This window comes from Typopeltis vanoorti, chromosome 25 (assembly GCF_054136105.1).
Source record: "Typopeltis vanoorti isolate ZY-2024b chromosome 25, IOZ_Tvanoo_1.0, whole genome shotgun sequence".
Classification (NCBI taxonomy): Eukaryota; Metazoa; Arthropoda; class Arachnida; order Uropygi; family Thelyphonidae; genus Typopeltis; species Typopeltis vanoorti.
The window spans coordinates 66708967-66728575 of NC_143573.1; the positions used below are offsets into that span (position 1 = coordinate 66708967).

At 36.4% G+C, this 19609-nt stretch overlaps 1 protein-coding gene across 1 annotated transcript in view; it reads left to right on the forward strand.

Moving 5' to 3' along the window:
• The window catches only part of LOC150092814 (uncharacterized), a 740966-nt gene that overhangs the window by 501536 nt on the left and 219821 nt on the right, over positions 1-19609 (forward strand). The window contains exon 19 of the mRNA XM_090414287.1: positions 15440-15623. Within this exon, the coding sequence (XP_090270413.1) occupies positions 15440-15623 (184 nt within the window). The remainder of the gene's footprint in view (positions 1-15439; positions 15624-19609) is intronic.

Below are 19609 nucleotides of genomic sequence, written 5' to 3' on the forward strand. Positions count from 1 at the left end.
TTAAACTAACTAAACAAAAGTTATGGTAGGACTTTGGTAAAAACATAAAGAAGGTGGCAAGGTATTTTTCTGGAGATTGTTGAAGAAGCTCAGAAATGGAGTAACATCCTGTAAAAGCAATTAGAGTTTATAAAGATAACATGAAAACTGGAGAAAAAGGTATTCTTTAAGTATGGAGCAATTTTGAAAAATTGCTAAATGAAATAGTCAGTGAAGCAAAGTGGTAAAAAACACTCAACAGACATGCAATCATGAATACATATCCATACTTGAAGTAGAAAAAGCCATCAAAAGCCTGAAATGGCAAAAGACAGCTGGTGTAGATGTTATTTGACCAGAAATGCAAGTATGGAGGTATAAAAGTCTGTACAGTAAAAGTGGCTGTACAGCATAGTTCAGAAGGCCCAGACAGAGGGACAAATTCCAGTTGATTGTAGTAGAGCTCTCATAGTACCCATATATAAAAAGGGAGATAAAACTGAATGTGAGAATTACAGAGGTATTTCTCTGCTGAGTGTTCCTGGTAAGATTTACGCAAGTATACTTGAGAAACGGTTGAGGAGGATTGTGGAAGTGAAGCTTGCTGAAGAATAAGCTGGATTCAGGGCAAATAGAGGCTGTCAGGATGAGATTTTCACTTTACGACAAGTTGAGAAATCATGGGAATATAACAAAGATCTGTATTTGAGTTTTGTAGATCTGGAAAAGGCATATGACAGTGTGCCAGGAGAGAAGCTATTCAAAAACACTACAGTTGTATGATGTCAGTGGGGCATTATATCAAGCAATACTTAGTCTTTATTTGAATTGTAAGTCAGCAGTTAGAATTGAAGGAAGTACAGGAAGATGGTTTTATGTTAAATCTAATGTGAGACAAGGATGTACATTATCCCCTCTGTTATTCATTATCTATATGGTTCACATTATGAAGGAAAGTGGTATTAAACCTGATATCAAAATTGAAGATGTTAATGTCAGCTCTTTGCTTTATGCAGATGATGTTATACTTCTAAATAAATCCACTACAAGTCTGCAAGATTCTCTGACTAAATTGAATAACTGTTGTAATATATATCATATGAAGCTCAGCAATAACAAGACAAAGACAATGAAAATAGGCAGAAGCATTGAGAATATCAACTGCCTTGTGAATGTAGAACATATAGAACAAGTAAAACATTTCAGCTACTTAGGCACGATTTTTAGTGAAGATGGTAAACTAAATATGGAAATAGACAATAGAATCAACAAAGCTGGTATGGTAGGAAGTCAGCCAATTACATTTATATGGAATGACAAAGAAATTAGTCAAAATACTAAATTGGCTATACAAGACAGTGTTCAAACCAATTTTAACTTATGGAACTGAGAGCTGTGTTATATATAAAACACATGACCAAAGACTAGAGACCACAGATATGAGAGTCCTGAGAAAGATTAGGGACCTGAACAGATGGTATCAATGGCAAATCATATTAAAAAAACGAGGAGATTAGGAATGAATTTGATATTATTAGCATCATCCAGAAATGTGTTAGCATAATTAATGTCATGTCATATGGTCACTTAAACAGAATCAGAGAGGAAAGATTAGCAAAACAAGTGTTCTTTGCCAGGACAGGAAAGATAGAAATATAAGATCTGATAATGCTGGAGTCTTGACAGGTAACAGACTGATTTGGAGGAAAATTGTAGATAGGAAGTTAGTAATGATGTAAACTTTTCATGTGGTACATGAAAAGTTTACATCATTATTCTGTGCACCCCTTGTGCACAGAATAATGATGTTCTGTGCACCCCTTGAGTGTACATGTCAGGAATTTGATGATGACGACAAGTAGTTGAGAATTCATATTAATATAACAAGGATCTGTCTTAAAGTTTTGTAGATCTGGAAAAGGCCTATGACAAGGTGACCAAAGAAAAGCTATTCAAGACACTACAGTTTAATGCTGTTAATGGGACATTATATTGAGCAATACATATGAGTAGTCTATATTTGGATGAGTCAGCAGTTAGAATTGAAGAGAGAGAGAGAGAGAGAGAGAGAGATGGTTTGATATTATATCAGGTGTGAGACAACATTACACATTATCTTCACTTTTATTCATTATCTGTATGGATCACATTATTAAACCTGATATTAAAATTGGAGATGTTAATCTCAGCTCTTTACTTTATGTAATGATGTTATACTTTTGAATAAATCCAGCACAAGACTTCAGAATTCACTGACATTGAATAATGACTGTAATAAATTTGGTATGAAAATCAACAATAAAAAGGCAAAGCAAATGAAAATAGGTCCAAGCATTGCAAACATCAAATGCATCAAACTAACTTGAGAAATTTGGAATGTAAAACATGAGAATTAGTTAAAAGGTAACCGGGATTTAACTTATATTTTATTGCCATAAATGTTTTGCCCTGGTATCAAAGGGCATCTTCAATATGACTTTCAAATAGACAGAAACTGGTAGATTTACAATGACTTGCACAAACTGCACATACATAATGTATTTTCATTGTATGAATACATTAAGGTTTAAAAATAACTTAACCAAATATTAAAAAAATAAAATATGAATTAAAATAAATAAAAATTAAATTACTTCTCGAACCTTTGAAGAACTATTTTCCATATTAGATAATTTAAGTCCATGATTTCTGTTTAGATCTAGTTGATGTAGCAAGGTTTCACAACTTTTTATAGATATGGTAAGAAATTATTACTTTTATAAAGAGCTTTAATTTTTTTTCAAAGGATTTGGAGTCTGATGATGAAAGTGTGTTCTGCAAGTCCCAATTATTCTGACTCATGGAACTTAATGTAGTCTAAATGTTCATCATGCTACATGACTGCAGATCTACCTTTTTGGTCAAAATACAATAAAACACACACTGGCAAGAAATTTGATACATTCCAGGGTGGGCTAAAGGTGAAAGCTTATCTTTAGCTGAGCCTAGAAAAGTAGAGATCTTGTTGACAGGGCAGAGGACACTTGTAGGTCAACAGAGCTCCGATATAACTTTTCAAGATACCTCTAACATAGGGAATGGTGATACGGTGGACCACTTCTGTATCATTATTATGATGAGCAGCAAATGACAGAGAAATTTTGTAGGTATCAGTTATCAATTGTTGACATACAATTCAGTAAAGCCATTAGTAAGGAAGTGGACTTAATGTAATTTATTTCTTGAGAGAGAAGCAGTTCAGTGGAGCAAAGAGAGAGAGTGTGTGTGCTCGATGTACTAGAGTCTTAATGGTGCCAGATTTTTGACAATTATGATGGTGTGATAGAGGGTGAATGTGAAGTCCAGTTTGTGTTTGCTTTCTAAAAACTGAGAAATGAAGCCTTCCATCTAGTGGGAAAAGTAACAGAAGATATAATAAGGCAATCTGATTGTTTTCTTCTAACTCAAGAGTGAACTGGATACAATTCTGTTGTGAACTTGATAAGTGTCAATCTTATTGATGAACTCTTGTAGATCTGTACAGGATCATGCTAAACAGCAAAAACATTGACATATCTGTACCATAAGGATGGTTTAGGAATTAATACTAGTTAGTTACTTCATTCCATGAAGTAATTAACTAGTGTGAGAGAAAGAGAACTACCCATTGATGTACTTAATTTGTTGGTAAAGTTTATTTTGGCATGTGAAGTTGCCAGAGTAAATGACAAAATCAAATCAACTGAGAATATCTCCCAGAAAGTCTTGCTTGAGGAAGTTAAGCATTTCATCTAAAGGAACATTTATGAATAAGGACATATTAGCTGGACTTAAGAGGAGATCACCTGGGCTTGCCCTTGATTATTAATACACGTCTCTCTAATAAGTCCATGCTGACCATTATAGAGAATGTACCTCTATTATCAACCCAATTCTTAATCTTACTCCTATATCTATATGTTCACTGGGCATCCACAGATGCTGTATGGTCAGTCCGATGCTCGGTGATGTGCCACACCAGGCCTCGCCATGTAGTCCTGTTGTTTGCTTTTCTGGAGGCCTCAACTCTCTTAAGATCAGTCACTCCACACACACACACACACACACCATCCTTCCATCTCATTGATGGTCTGCCAATGTGTCCAAAATATTTTAACTTTTTTCTGTAAGTTTCCTTAAGGAGCCTTAAAGTTCTGATCTTTTCTAACACCCATTCATTTGTATGCCTTTCAGTATATGATATCCTCAACAGCCTTCTGTAACACCACATCTCAAAAGCCCGTTTCTTATATATATATAATATCCGGATATTATACGAGAGCTGTTCAATAAGTCATAAGACTAATTTTACTGTCGCATAACCACTCATCACAATATTAATTTCTGTGGAATAAAGAAATGTTTCTGTCTGTATTAACAAAAGAGGTTGATAGATGGCGTATACGGGCTAATGTGCCAGAGTGTCACGTGACTAAACACAAGTGCTCATCGACGTGCCTACGAGGTGCGACCAGTTTTCTAAATTGCAAATGCACACAAAATTTAATTGTTATGCAATTAAATTTTGTGTGCATTTTCAAAAATCGGCATCAGACACTTTTAACATGATATGCGAAACTTTCCACGATGAAGCAATGTCGAGGGCAAGTGTTTTTCGCTGGCATAAAACTTTTAAGGAAGGAAGGCAAAATGTGGAAGATCTTGAACGTGAGGGAAGACCTTCAACGTCCATCACAGAGACAATGATCAACACAGCAGCGATTGTCATCAAGGAGGATCGCAGAATTACAGCACGCCAGCTGCATGTTGTCCTGAATATTTCTGTGGTAAGTGTTCACTCAATCATGGCTGAACATTTGGGACTGAAACGTGTTTCCACCCGATGGATTCCCAAACTCTTGACACCGGAGCAAATGCAGCATCGAGTTGATGTGTGCACAGAATGGAAAGAAAGACTGGAACAAGAAGGTGACAACTTCTTAAAACGCATCATTACACAGCAGATGAAGCTTGGTTGTATCACTATGACCCTACAATGAAACAGCAAAGCAGCGAATGGAAGCATCCGTCTTCACCTACCCCCCCAAGAAAGCAAAAACTGTAAAATCGGCTGGTAAAGTTATGACCATAATGTTTTTTGACTACGAAGGCATTGTTTACTAACATGCTGTAGAACCTGGGAATACTGTAAACGGCTCATATTATGCGGATGTTTTACGGACAATGGTACAGCACGTCAAAAGGAAGTGTCCATTGCTGAAGAATGGCTTCTTATTGCACCAAGATAATGCAAGGCCATATATTGCTGGTTGTGTAGTGGACTTTTTGCAGAAGAACAACATAGATATCCTACCACACCCTTCATACAGTCCTGGTCTCGCACCGTGCGATTTCTGGCTGTTTCCTCAGCTCAAGAAACTACTAAGAGGCCGCCATTTCGAAAGCAACAAAGCATGTGTAAAAGCTGCAGAGGCGGTTTTCAAAGAACTCTCAAAAAACGGACTTTCACATGTGTTTAAGAAGTGGATGCAACGTTGGGACAAATGCATCGCGTCTCACGGTAGTTACTTCGAAAAAGACCATGTAAACGATGACGATTAAAGGTAATCTGTTTTCTGTATAAACATAGTCTTATAACTTATTGAACAGCCTCCGTATATCAGAAACGGATATATATATATATATATATATATATCTTATCTGACTTCTTTAGGTTCCAAGTCTCACATCCATAAGTTGCTGTTGGAAAAACAGCTGCATCCAAAATCCTTAACTTTATTCCCATAGTGATATATCCATCCTTTCAGATTTTAGACAAGTCTCTGACTGTTGTTTTTGCCATTCCTAACCATCTTCTGACATCTTCTGGACAGCAATTCTTCACATTAATAATGGATCCCAGGTCCTCAAACTTGCTAACTTCCTCAATTCTTTCTCCATTAAGGTACACTTGTTTCTCAAGAGCTTCCCTGTCTGTATTTCCATAATCTATTTCCATTTCCATTTCCATAACCATAATCTTTGTCTTGCTAGGATTGAGTTGAAGTCCTCTGTGATTACTGATCTTGTTAACTTTGTCAAGAATTAGTCCTAGTTTTTCCATGTCATTACAAAGGATTATCAGTATACCTCAGATTACTGATCAATCTACTTCCTATCCTAATTTTTGTCTTGAGTTCATCCAATGCTTCATGCATGATGTTCTCCGCATATATACTAAACAAGTGAGGAGAAAGGAAACATTCTTGCCTAACTCCTTTTCCAACTTGAAGCCAGTCAGTCAATCCAACACCTGTTCTTACTGTGGCTTCTTGCTCCCTGTACAAGTTGGCTATCAACCTGATAGTGTGTTGAGGAATACCCATTATTTTCATTACTTCCCACAGTTTCACATGCTCAACACAGTCAAAAGCTATAGAGTAGTCTAAGAAACACATTACCAGAGGGGGTCTGAATTCTTGATATTTGAATGTTTCTAATGATGTTGCTACATTCTATACCATTGCGTTGGTTTGTTACAAACCAGCTTCTCTCTTTATACAGATCTTTCAACTTTTTCCTTTTGAGGAAAGCCTCTTCCTTTCCCCATTCCATCATATTCTGCTTTACTGCTTGTTTGAATTTTAGCTACATATCCCAATTCCAGGTAACATTATTCCAATAGAGGGTCTGAAATTTAGTTGAAAAGATCAACGGAAAATTTGGTGGAAGTCTCCATGGTCAGAAAAGATCTCTACTTTTTCCATGCAGTGGAACTTAAGTATAACTGGATTATGATCTAACATGCTGGTGTCAAGATGTTTTATCTGAATTTTCCTATTTATAAGGGAAGAAGAGATATAAATTTGATCAATACGAGTACCAATACCTTGATTCATGTATGTGTATGCCTGGAGATTAGGATTGCGAATCCTCCATATGTCTACTAGATGAGCATTGCCAAGACATGTTTTAACTGTACATATCCCACTTTTCCATTCATGAGGTGGCCTCCTATTTTGTCTAATGTGGGGTTTTCAATACAATTCTAGTCTCCAACTGCTATGATGTAGTGGGCACCATATAAATCTGGCTCCAATTCCTGGAAGAATTTTCATCTAACTATTCCTTTGGATGTAGAAACATTGATAAACCTTATTACACATCTACAGTATTTCCAATCTATTGTCGAGATTCTTCCTTCTGCATCCCTTTGGATATTACAGAATGACCCAAGGAGAGGGGGGGGGGAAGAATAACAACTCCAACTGCAGCCCTGTTAAATCTTCCAAAGCTCAAATAAGAAAAAAGTGGATATCTATCTCTTAAACTTTTTATATCTTTATATCTGCAGAAGTATGTTTCTTGGAGGAACAAAAACCTGATATTATGGCATAGCATAAGTTTCCATATAATTTCTTGTTTAATTTGCCTATGGAATCTTCGTACATTTAATGAGACAACGCAGAAAGGAGATGCTATGATTATTGAAGTGTCACTGGTAAGTCTTTAACTTTTAAATTTTGGATGAACCCGATGAGGTCTTCAATCTGTGAAGAAGCAGTTGTGTAACCTGCTTTTTTTGTAAACTGTTTTCCAGTTGCTTTCCATTACTTCAATTTCATGGCTCTCAATTTTGATTTGGAAGTTAGTTTTTTTTTTTCATGTAGATGATAACTGTACTGAGAAAATAATAAATTTAGTTTAATCCTTTATCCAAGTGTGAGCAAACAAAGTTTGCACTTGAAAGTATCTTCAGGACTGGGGTAAGGTAGTACAACACCAGGCAACTCATTGCAAAGGTGGAGCAAGCTAACATCACTCCTATCTCAGTATCTCCTATAATGCAAAACACATCTCCTTGCGGATATGTATAATGTTATGCATTAAGGGAAGGGCCACTACCCAGACTAGTTTCGACCTTTATTGTGGTCTCTTCAGTGGGAGCCAGGCTCAAGTGGAGATACCAGGCAGAAGCATTAGCAAGGTCATCTCTACCTATAGGAGTTGCCAAACGGTGTGCCACCTTTTTATTAAATTACTCTGGATTTAGAGAAAGTTGTTGAAAGTTTATTTTTCATTTGGTTAAACTATAATAAATTTAGTTTAATCCTTTATCCAAGTGTGAGCAAACGAAGTTTGCGCCTGAAAGTATCTTCAGGACTGGGGTAAGGTAGTACAACACCAGGCAACTCGTTGCAAAGGTGGAGCAAGCTAACATCACTCCTATCTCAGTATCTCCTATAATGCAAAACACATCTCCTTGTGGATATGTATAATGTTATGTATTAAGGGAAGATACTTTCAGGCACAAACTTTGTTTGCTCACACTTGGATAAAGGATTAAACTAATTATTTAAATTAAGGGGATATTAAATCCCACATTATTTTAAAACCGAACAAGAAACTCAAAGATCGGAATCAAAGAGTTTCATGCCGAATATAGTAACTATAAATGTATCGGCGACTACTAGCGTAAGCTAAAGCGCGTAGTTCAAGTGCATGCTTCAAGTGCTTTAGCTTACACTAGTAGTTGCCGATACGTTTATAGTTACTATATTCCACATGAAACTCTTTGAGTTTCTTATTCGGTTTTAAAACAATGTGGGATTTAATATCCCCCTTAATTTAAATAATGTTTTACATCGCTGAAATGAAGCCTATTGGCTCTTTAAATCATGGATTAAACTAAATTTATTATAGTCTAACCAAGTGATAAATAAACTTTCAACATGTACTGATAAAACTTTGAATCAGTAAATTTTATTATATTTTCTTTAATTATATTATTACTATTACTATTATTACGGGCAACTCCAGGGAGTCATTAGACTCATCGAGGGAGGCCCCAAATCATATTCATCACAACTATTTGACATTCATACAGTATCTATCATACCTCGCCTTAAACTCATTCACTGTCACAGCATCCACCACAGACTCAGGGAGCGCATTCCACTCATTCACTACTCTAAAAGTAAAGAACCCATCTCTAACACCTTTACTAACCACACTTTTGCCCAGTTTCCATGGATGTCCCCTAGTCCTCCCACAACCAGCCCTGTTCTCAAAAATAGCTTCTGAATTAATTTTATAGAAACCCTTCAGTAATTTGAATGTCTCAATCATATCTCCCCTCCTCCGCCTATCAACCAATTTTTGCAACCCACAAATCCTCAACCTGTTCTCATACGGTTCATTCCACAGACCTGCTATCATCTTGGTCACTCACCTCTGGATCCTCTCCACCTCCTCCCCATCAAGAAGAAACCTAGGTGACCAAATCTGAGCACAGTAGTCGAGATGGGGTCTTATCAAGGCTCGATAGAGAGGAACAATAACCTGCTTGTCTCTGCTTGTCAACGTATTCTTCAGCAACCAAGTGATTTGATGAGCTGTTTTGGTCACTTTTGCAATGTGTCCCCTAAATTTCAATTCCTTATCTACCAACACTCCTAAATCTCGTGCTTCATCAATTTCCTGGAGCAGGGTTCCACCAATGCAGTAAACTGACGCCAATCTTTTCACCCCAAAATGCATAACCTTACATTTTGCCACATTAAACTGACATCCATTCTCCTTAGCCCAGACCTCCAATCTATCCAAATCATCCTGCAAAATTTTGACGTCATCTGCATTCACTATTGCCCTACCCAACTTCGCATCATCCGCAAACAAATGAACTGTTCCTCTCAGATCATTTCCTATATCATTTATGAACAAATTAAACAGCAGTGGTCCAAGAACAGATCCTTGTGGCACACCACTAGTTACAAGCCTTCTTTTGGACTCCACTCCTGAATAAACCACTCTCTGGTATCTCTCCATCAACCACCCTCCTATCCATCTCACCAACCCTATGTCCATTCCCATATGCTGCAATTTACTGATTAGAGTTCCATGTGGTATCCTGTCAAAGGCCTTGGCAAGGTCCAGTAGAATCACTGTAAACCCATTACCCTTATCCAGTTCAGCCATCACTGTGTTATAATAAGTGAGCAAGTTACTGAGGCATGATCTACCCTTCACAAAACCATGTTGTCCCCCATACAGTATCCCATTTTCATCTATCCAATCCTGTATTCTTCTCTTGACTAATTTCTCTAAGACCTTGACAACGATTCCTGATATGCTAATCGGTCGGTAATTTACAACAGCAGTCTTGGAACCTCCTTTAAGCACCGGAACTATTTTCCCCTCTTTCCACCCCCTCGGGACTAACACAGACCCGAGACTCAAATTAAACAAATTGGTCAAGGGTACTGACAATTCTTTAGCCGCTTCATGTACAACACGAGCTGGTATACCATCCAATCCCACAGATGTATTGACATTGAGGTTTTGCAATAGACTACTCACCTCCACTTCATTCACCACAATTCCCATATAATCTATTGGTTCATTCATTTCTGCAATGTCACCACCTGGAAGATATATTCTTGCAAAGTGTTCGCTCTGTAATTCATCTATATCAACTGATTCGGTTACCTCCCTACCATCGGCATTCTTTAAAATCATTTTGCCATATACATTTTTTCTTTTACTTGCAACATATCAAAAAAATGTTTAGGATTCCCTTTAGCCTGCATGGCCAATATTCTTTTGTAATCCTTTTTTGCTTTTTTTACCACACTCATTACCCTTCTGGCCTGCACTTTATACAGTTCATGTGCCTGTCGGTCACCTTTCTCCTTAAATTCCCTCCATAGTTGTTCCTTTTTTTTGCAGCTCAAGCTTAATGGTGTTATTCATCCATTTAACCCCTACTTGATTTATTATTCGGACTCTAGGTATACAGTCAGCCATTGCTTCATGCAAGCACTTCTTAACTACCTCCCATGCACTATCAACTTCTAGTCCTTGCAGTTGTACATGCCATGGCACTGAACCAATCAAACTCCTAAGCTTGTCATACTTTCCAGCCCGATAATTCCACATGTACCCTGTCTTAATTGAAAATTCTACACCTTTAGCCACCTCCCAAGTTAAGACCCTATGATCACTCTCACCGATTGGTGGCAATGTGGTCATATTTGTTACAGCCAAATCCTCAGATGTAATTACTAGGTCAAGCACTCTCTGACCCCTAGTATTTTCCATTACATGCTGTCGCAGATAGTTATCCCTTAATAACCGCATAAAATCCAGTTCCTTCCTCCCGTGTGTCCTCTCCTCACTCCAATCAATGCGACCATAGTTGAAATCTCCCGTAATAATCACCCTCCTTCCACCCATTTCTTCTATTTGCTTGTGCATACTGTCACCACCATCTTTTCCATCACCTGGTCTATAGCAGCACCCGATTGTATATTTTGTTCTGCTAGCCTCAATCTCACACCAAATGGCCTCAAATGTGCTCTTTTCTCTATCCTGCAATTCAACTTCTATTCTCCTTGGCTGGAGCTCATCAGCTATCATCAACAATACTCCTCCCCCCATTTTATTCTCTCTGTCATTCCTGAACACACTATACCCATCACATTCAATCCCACTAGTTATATCATCTACAGTCAGCCATGTTTCACTAATACCTATAACCTGTGGTCTGGAAGTGCCAACCATGGCCAAAAACTCTTCCTTCTTGTTCCTAATACTCCTAGTATTAGTGTACATGAATTTAAGACCCCCATTAGCCCCAACCCTACTTTGATGCCTTATATTAACTATCCCACTCAGATTTGTTGTCCTTATTTGCTCTGGCATATTATATTCATTCTTACATTCAACTGCCTCCATAAGGACTGTATCTCTACTCCCCCCCCCCCCCTAACAAATCTAGTTTCCCTGAATTTGCACATCCACTACATTCAGCAACACTTTCTCAAGTCTTCTTACACCGTAACCATTCAAATGCAAGCCATCCATCTTATATAGATCCTTTCACCCATCAAACTCACTCCACACATCCACAAATTCCACACCACTCGTCATACATAACCCACGCATAAAGTCATTTGCAATTATAGCCCTCCTTTTAAACATTTCACTGTCATACCGTGGCAAAAGACTAATCATTCTAACTCTCTCACTCTTTTCTTTTGCTACCTCAAACAATTCATTCAGGTCTTCTATCATTTCCATTTTATCTCCTTTCAAATCATTCGTACCTGCCACAACAATCATTTCTTTCACCCTTTCCTTTTGCTCTCTAATAGACGCAGTTACGTCCTTTATGGTCGCACCAGGTTGGTACGATTTTTTCAAATCCTCTACTAACGAGTCTCCATACAGCACTCTATCCTTCATTTTGTTCATGTTCACATTCATACGTCTTTTTCCTGTCATACATTTTATTATTGGTTGGTTCATTCAGTCTACTTTTGTTCATGCACTCTAGCTGTTGTTTTGCTCTTTCTATCGCACTATTCAACAACGCGATCTCACTCAATGCATCTATCTCATCTTTTTTGTTCTCTGAGAAACCATTTATACTATCATTCACACTTTCTACATTCACACTCTCACAATTTTCATGTACAACCTTGCCGTTTCTTGTCATATCCCTATTTCCTTCATTCTGAAGGTTGACAAAAATATCACACTCACGATCCGAAATACACTTCAATTCCGCATTCTCCCTACATTTTCTACACACATTCAATCCTTTATTATCATCTAACCACACTCCGACCGCACTCCGCAAAGCGTACATTTCACAGCTAGTACACTGACTCATTTCTTTTATGCTACCGTTCTTTGATAACGATGGCGAACCTTCATTACTGGCCGCCATTTTCCTTCGCACAGGTGCCATACTTATCTGTAACGTGTTTTGTCAAATTATACGTTATAACACACCAAAAATAGACGCACTAAAATACGCAAGGCAGACAAAACAAAACTACACAATATTAAGTAATTTGTATCAATAACTGAAAATGATACTTATCTTATCTGGAGCTTGCACGAACACTATTCATTACGAATTCATCTAGCGGCGACTTCCCGACATAGATTATGTTATAAAACACTTTAGTACACTAACCACGTTAATAAAGCTCCAATAATATACCAAAATTAAACACTTAAGTCCATTAAATTGAATCCAAAACACCAATAAATCATGCTTGCTTTCTCTTACTTTCTCTTTATTAGCATGAGTTGGTTCTTCATAATCCATAAACTCTTCTGAGCCTGAAGAGTTTTCATTTGATGATCCACAGCCTTCTCCATCTTTACATTTTTTATTTCTTCTTTTTCTTTTAGTTGTAGTTCTTTTTTTTTTTTTTTGTTTATCTTCAAATTTTTTTATTAATTCGTCTTTCCTTTTTGATGATCTTGTCTGCATATTAAGTTCTTTCAGTTGTCTTACTTGTGTTTCTGTTTCTTCTCCAGTTTCTCTTTGTAGAACGGTTGAATGTTTTTGTATTTCATTGTGTACCTATTCAGTTGTTATTTTAGGTTAATTATTGGTAATTTCAACTGATGTTCCATCAGTATTTGACTGGAAAAGTTGCTCCTGAAGATCTGGAATTTTGGGGCTAATTTCTAACTGATTTGGTCATGCTCATTTTGTGATTTTACCAAGTGTAGTTTGCTTAAAAATGGCATCTTTACTAGACTGAATTGGAAGATCCTGGAATTCTTCACTATGCCTCTCTGATATATATGGTGTTCTAATTGGCTCTACAGGAGTTTCTACTCTTTCTGCAAAAGTTCTAAAAGGACAGGTGTTAACATGGTGTTCAGAACTTTCACGTTTTTGACATTTGAGGCACTGATTAGCGATATGCCTGATCTCCATGCAGTTGAAACATTTAGATTTGGGACAGTTACCACCTGAGTGATTGTATGAACCACAACGCAGACATTGACGTTGTACTCTGGGATAGTTTACCATAACTCGGGTCGTATCGATGTTGACAAAATTTGATGATGTCACCTTTTGTTGACAATTTGATGATTGGTTTTCTGGTGATGTCACCTTTTGTCAACAAAAGGTGACATCACCAGAAAACCAATTTGGATCTTCACTTGACAAACCTTTTCATATATTACTAATCTTACCCCATTTTGAAAATGTCTGTATAAGAATTTCATTACTATTCTTTATATATTCCATTGGAAATCTTTTGATTTTACCCTTTATTGAGGTCTCATTTGGAGCTAGACCCAGAAATTATACAAAGGTTAAAGTAGTGCATAAGTCATATTTCCATATACAAGTAACCAAAAGGTGTCACATCTTATTAATAAAATACTCTGGATTAGAGATAGCCATTGAAAGATTTTCCACTTGATTATATTATAAATTAAAGATGCCAAGAAATTATATTCTTGGATATGGGCTTTGCATTATTGGATACTAAGGCAATTAATGTGGAGTAATTATCCTCTATATATACAAGTTGCCCTGTCATGAAGTTACTTCATGCACAGACTTTGTTTGCTTACATCTTTAACTTACAATGTAACCAAGTGGAAAAACTTTCAACATCTATCTCTTATCCAGACTATTTTAGTGATAAGGTGAAATCTTTGGACTACTTGTATATGGAAATAAGACTTCTGCATTACTTTAACCTTGTATCACTTCTGGGTCTGGTTCCTACTGATGATACCTCAAGAAAGGTCGAAACTGATCTGGGTAGTGGCCCTTCCCATAATGCATAGCATTATACATATCCATAAGGATATGTGCTTTGCATTATGGAATACTAAGGCAATTGATGTGGAGTCATTAGCCTTTATATGCAAGTTGCCCTGTCATGAAATTACTACATGCACAAACTTTGTTTGCTTTCACTTGGAAAACAGATGAAACCAAGAATATAATTTCTTGGCATCTTTAATTTCTGCTCATATTGTTTGTGATATCTTAGGTAACACATTTCCACAAAGATAGTTAGGAAGATGTGGGCTTTTGCAATGGCCTCTTCACTTCCCTAACCTGATGCCCTGCGACTTGTGGTTGTGGGGTTTGGTGAAAGAGAGAGAGAGAGAGAGGGAGTGTGTACAGCATGAAAGTTTGGAATATCAGTGAACTCAAGGTAAGAACTGTGAATGTGGTGACATCTATTCCCAGAGATCTGCATCAGGGCATTAAATGCTACTTTCAATAATTTCCTATTGATAACAATGGACAACAGGTTGAGACCTTACATACATAATATTCCACATATACAGTATAATAAATGTTGCTAAATGTTGATTACAATAAATGTTATAATTAATGTTGATTACAATAAATGCTACAATTAATGTTTTTTTCTATTTAAGTGTTAACATAATTTTGACATACCCTGTATAAATCGATTTTCAATTAATTTAAAGCCAATTAAAACGATAAACTTATCAGAGTTAGAGTTCAATAAAATTGTAATGTCCTTTGAAAGAAGTGAATATCAGCTTTATGTAACTAACATATGCTCTTTATAGTTCTTTTATTCAAATTTAATTCAAATTAGTTTCAAATTTTAAATAAAGTATTAAACTAAATTACAATCATTTGATAACTACTACATACAGTATAGTAAACAATTAATATGGTATTCACTTATAGGAAACACCAGCGCCTTCCAGAGCAGAATTGGAAACAGAACTATCTCGAGTTCAGAAAGTTATTGAAGAGCTAGCTGATCATCGTAGAGAAATTAGTAACGCAGTAGAAAAATTGAAATCTGATTCTTGGCAGAAATCATTTCCTGTAATAACAGAAGTTCGAGCTAGTCCTACTGGTGTAGCAGGTAAAATATTAGTTTATCTTCATATAAAATTGATACCAAGTGTATTTTTAATGTGTAGTAAAACCCGTATGCAATTTTGTTATATAAAGCAAAAATGCAAATATTTTCACCTACTTATTTCATATGATTGACAAATCATGTATCTTTTTTCCCTGCTTCTTCTTCTTTTTTTTCCCCCCAGTTTTTAAAATTTTTACATAATGATTTCTTATGATTTTTAGAATTACTATTCTAGGTACCTTCATTAGAAATAGAAATAAATTCCAAGTAATAAGAGTGGTGTTGAATATAACCAAATAATAATAATAATAGTATAGTGTTTGAAATTGATTTCTCTGGTGTGGATATATTTTGGGTGACAAATGACATCTGTTTATAATGCAAAATATATAATGCTATAAGCTGCAGAAAAATCAGTAATTGGTAAGAACTATCATGAATCAAGATAGATTATTTTAAAATGAAATAGATTATTCTCCAAAGAAACAGGAATAGAAAAGAAAAACCAAGTAATAAGATGGTGTTGAATATAAGAAAAATTGCAGTTGAGGTAATCAAAGAAAAATATGTACACATCAAAAGAAATGAACATGGTACAAAAGGGGGGGGGGGGGAAGATAATAGAGTTGAAATACCAGGATGCAAAATCACTACAGGCCCAAAAAGACTTGAGTGGACAAATGGAATTCCATGGTATATGTGTATCTCAGTTTGACTAAGACAATACTGGAATTTCAGATAATTTGTCCTGGTGTGCTGAAATATACGAGTTTTGTCCTGGTTTTGAACACTAACATTTACATTTCGCTCCCCCGTAAACCTGTTATACTATAAATTGAAGAAGCCAAGAAATTATATTCTTGATTTAATCCTTTATCGAAGTGTAAGCAAACAAAGTTTGCTCCTGAAGTATTTTCAGGACTGGGCAACTCGTATATAGAAGCTAATGACTTCATATCACTTGCCTTAGTATCCCATAATGCAAAGCACACATTCTTACTGACATGTATAATGCTCTTCATTATGGGAAGGGTATCACTACCAAGACCAGTTTCGACCTTTATTGAGGTGAAAATCATAGGCCTAGAGTAGTTAGTATAGGGGTGCAAGAGAGCCTGATAATATTAGGAGAAAGAAAAGATATATATATATATATATATATATATGTCTTTTCATATATATATATATATATAGCATCAGATAGAGAAAAGGCCTCAGCTCTTTTATATCATCATATAGCCAAAGGCTATCAGTTTTCCTGATAGCCTTTGGCTATATGATGATATAAAAGATGCATGTTCACCAATCTCATATAGATGAACAACCAAAAGACCAATGGAAACTAAAGTGCAAAGATGACTGATACCCAGGTCGTTAGCCTCATCTTGGTTAACTGCCTTGAGTTGGCCTTCTCTGCTTGGGATTGCTCTCCAGTCATCCCTGCAATTGACTATAAGATCACATTGAATTAAGAGGATGGAACTATTTAAAAAACCTCTCATAGTAAGAATAGACAGAATTTTATCTCACCCTGGTGAATATTGCACAATGTGGTGGTCTGCGCCATCTAGCCATAAATTTCATATCTCCTAGACTGCTTCTTTCTAAATATCAAAGCCATCTGACTGAACACTAAAATTTCCACAATACAATATTATAAAGCATTTGGATGTCATGTTGCTGGTTTTTAAATCTGTGTTTCTTTCTAACCTTCCATCAGTGGTATTTTAATTCATTAATTATAAAGATCAAAATTCTCTTCCCACTGCTGGTGGTGGGTATCGCAAAAAAATAACCTGTTCTTCTGTTGTAAGCAGTGGAATGCCCAACACATTACATAATCTATTCCATATATGCAGGGCAAGAGGGCAGCTGTAGAATGCATGTTCTACTGTTTCTTATTGGTAACAGATGTCACAGACTGGATCTCTGATGTTAAAGTTCCTCCATTTGATAGTATTGACTGGAAGGTGGCCATATGCAATTCTCCAAGCAAGATCCCTCCTGTTAGGGTATCCTTGAAACTTCAACAAATTATGAAACAAAGTATTGTTGTCAGTACCTAACTGTAGAACTTCACGATGAAAGAAATTAAAGATTTCTTTATACAAAATTTTACTTTTTTTAATGGAAACAATGTCAATTCAGAGTATTTTAGCAATCTTAGAGTTAAGCACAGAGTGTTGTAGTATTCAGGAACAATCTCAGCTTTTGGACCTTTATAATCATTAACTCCAAACAGGGGAAGTTGAAAACCCAGGTAGTACAGGAGAAGGTTTGCACATGTGTGATTAGTCTGCAATATTTTATGGATTTTTGAAGCGGTATTGCTTAAATAGCAGAATTTTAAGACTGGAAGTTCAAATCCTCCATGCTTCTTTGATAGCTGAAGAAATTCCTTTTTAACTTATTGGTATCAGGTGGAGACCAAAAAAATTGCACAGGTTTACTATATTGTCAGTTGTGATTTGTAGCTCATCCTTTATTGAGGTCTCATCAGTGGGAGCCAGACCCAGAGGTGATACCAAGGTTGAAGTAATGCAGAAGTCATGTTTTCATATACGGGTAGCGAAAAGGTGTTACACCTTATTATTAAAATACTTTGGATTATAGATAGTTGTTGGAAGTTTTTCCACTTGGTTATACTATAAATTAAGGATGCCAATTAATTATACTCTTTATTTAATCCATTATCCGATTGTAAGCAAACAAAGTTTGTGCCTAAAGTATTTTCAGGACTAGGCAACTCATATATAGAAGCTAATGACTTCACATCACTTGCCTTAGTATCCTTGTGTTTAATTTATAGTATAACCAAATGGAGAAACTTCCAACAACTATCTCTAATCCACAGTATTTTAATAATAAGGTGTGATGTGACACCTTTTGGCTACTCATATATGAAAACATGACTTCTACATTCCACCTTGGTATCACCTCTACAATCAGCAAAGGACAAACAGAAAATAATCCCAAATGAGCAATTTGGGTTTCGCAAAGCTCACAACACAGTGCAACAAATTCACCGACTAACAGAACATATCACTCATGGTTTTAACTGGCACCTTCACACTGCTGCTGTATTTTTGGGTGTTGCCAAAGCCTTTGATAAGGTCTGGCATCAAGGCCTTATCTTCAAACTAATTGAAAACAATATTCCAATTAAACTAGTGAAACTCATATATTCATATATTAATGAAAGATACATGCAAGTAAAACTCAACGGAATTGTGTCATCAAGGCGCAAAATTCTGGCAGAAGTACCTCAGGGTTCTCTTCTGGCTCCACAACTTTTCACAACTTACATGGCAGATATTCCTCTCAATTCAAGAACAACTACTACAGCCCTTTATGCCGACGACACTGCTATTCTAGCTAGATCGCTCAGCCCTCGCCTAGCAATCACTAGACTCCAAGGAAATATCAGTGAGCTAGCAAACTGGTTCACCAACTGGAGGATTCAAGCGAACCCCCTCAAAAGCTCAGCCACGTTGTTTTCAAGAAGAAAGGTCTGCATTAAAGAAGACATCCTGCTCTCTGGTCATAAGATCCCATGGCAATCAGAGACCAAATATCTTGGGGTATTAATGGATAAGAAACTCCTTTTTAACAAGCACATCAATCTCATTGGCTCCAAATCTTCCAAAGCAATAGCACAGCTCTACCCATTGATCAACCGCAAGAGCAAATTGAACCTACATAATAAATTGCTTCTTTACCAAATGGTAATACGTCCAGTCATTACTTATGCCTCACCAGCATGGAGTCACACTTCAAGATCAAACATTTCAAAATTGCAGAGAATCCAGAGAAAATGCCTTAGGATGATCCTGGATGCACCATGGTTCATCAGAAATTCATAGATTCACTGAGAAACTGGCATTCCATACATTTCCTCTTTCTTCGTAATCTAGCAGAAAAATTCTTCGTGAAGTCAAGTTCACATTCAAACCCACTAATTGTACAAGCTGTCAATTACAATGAGA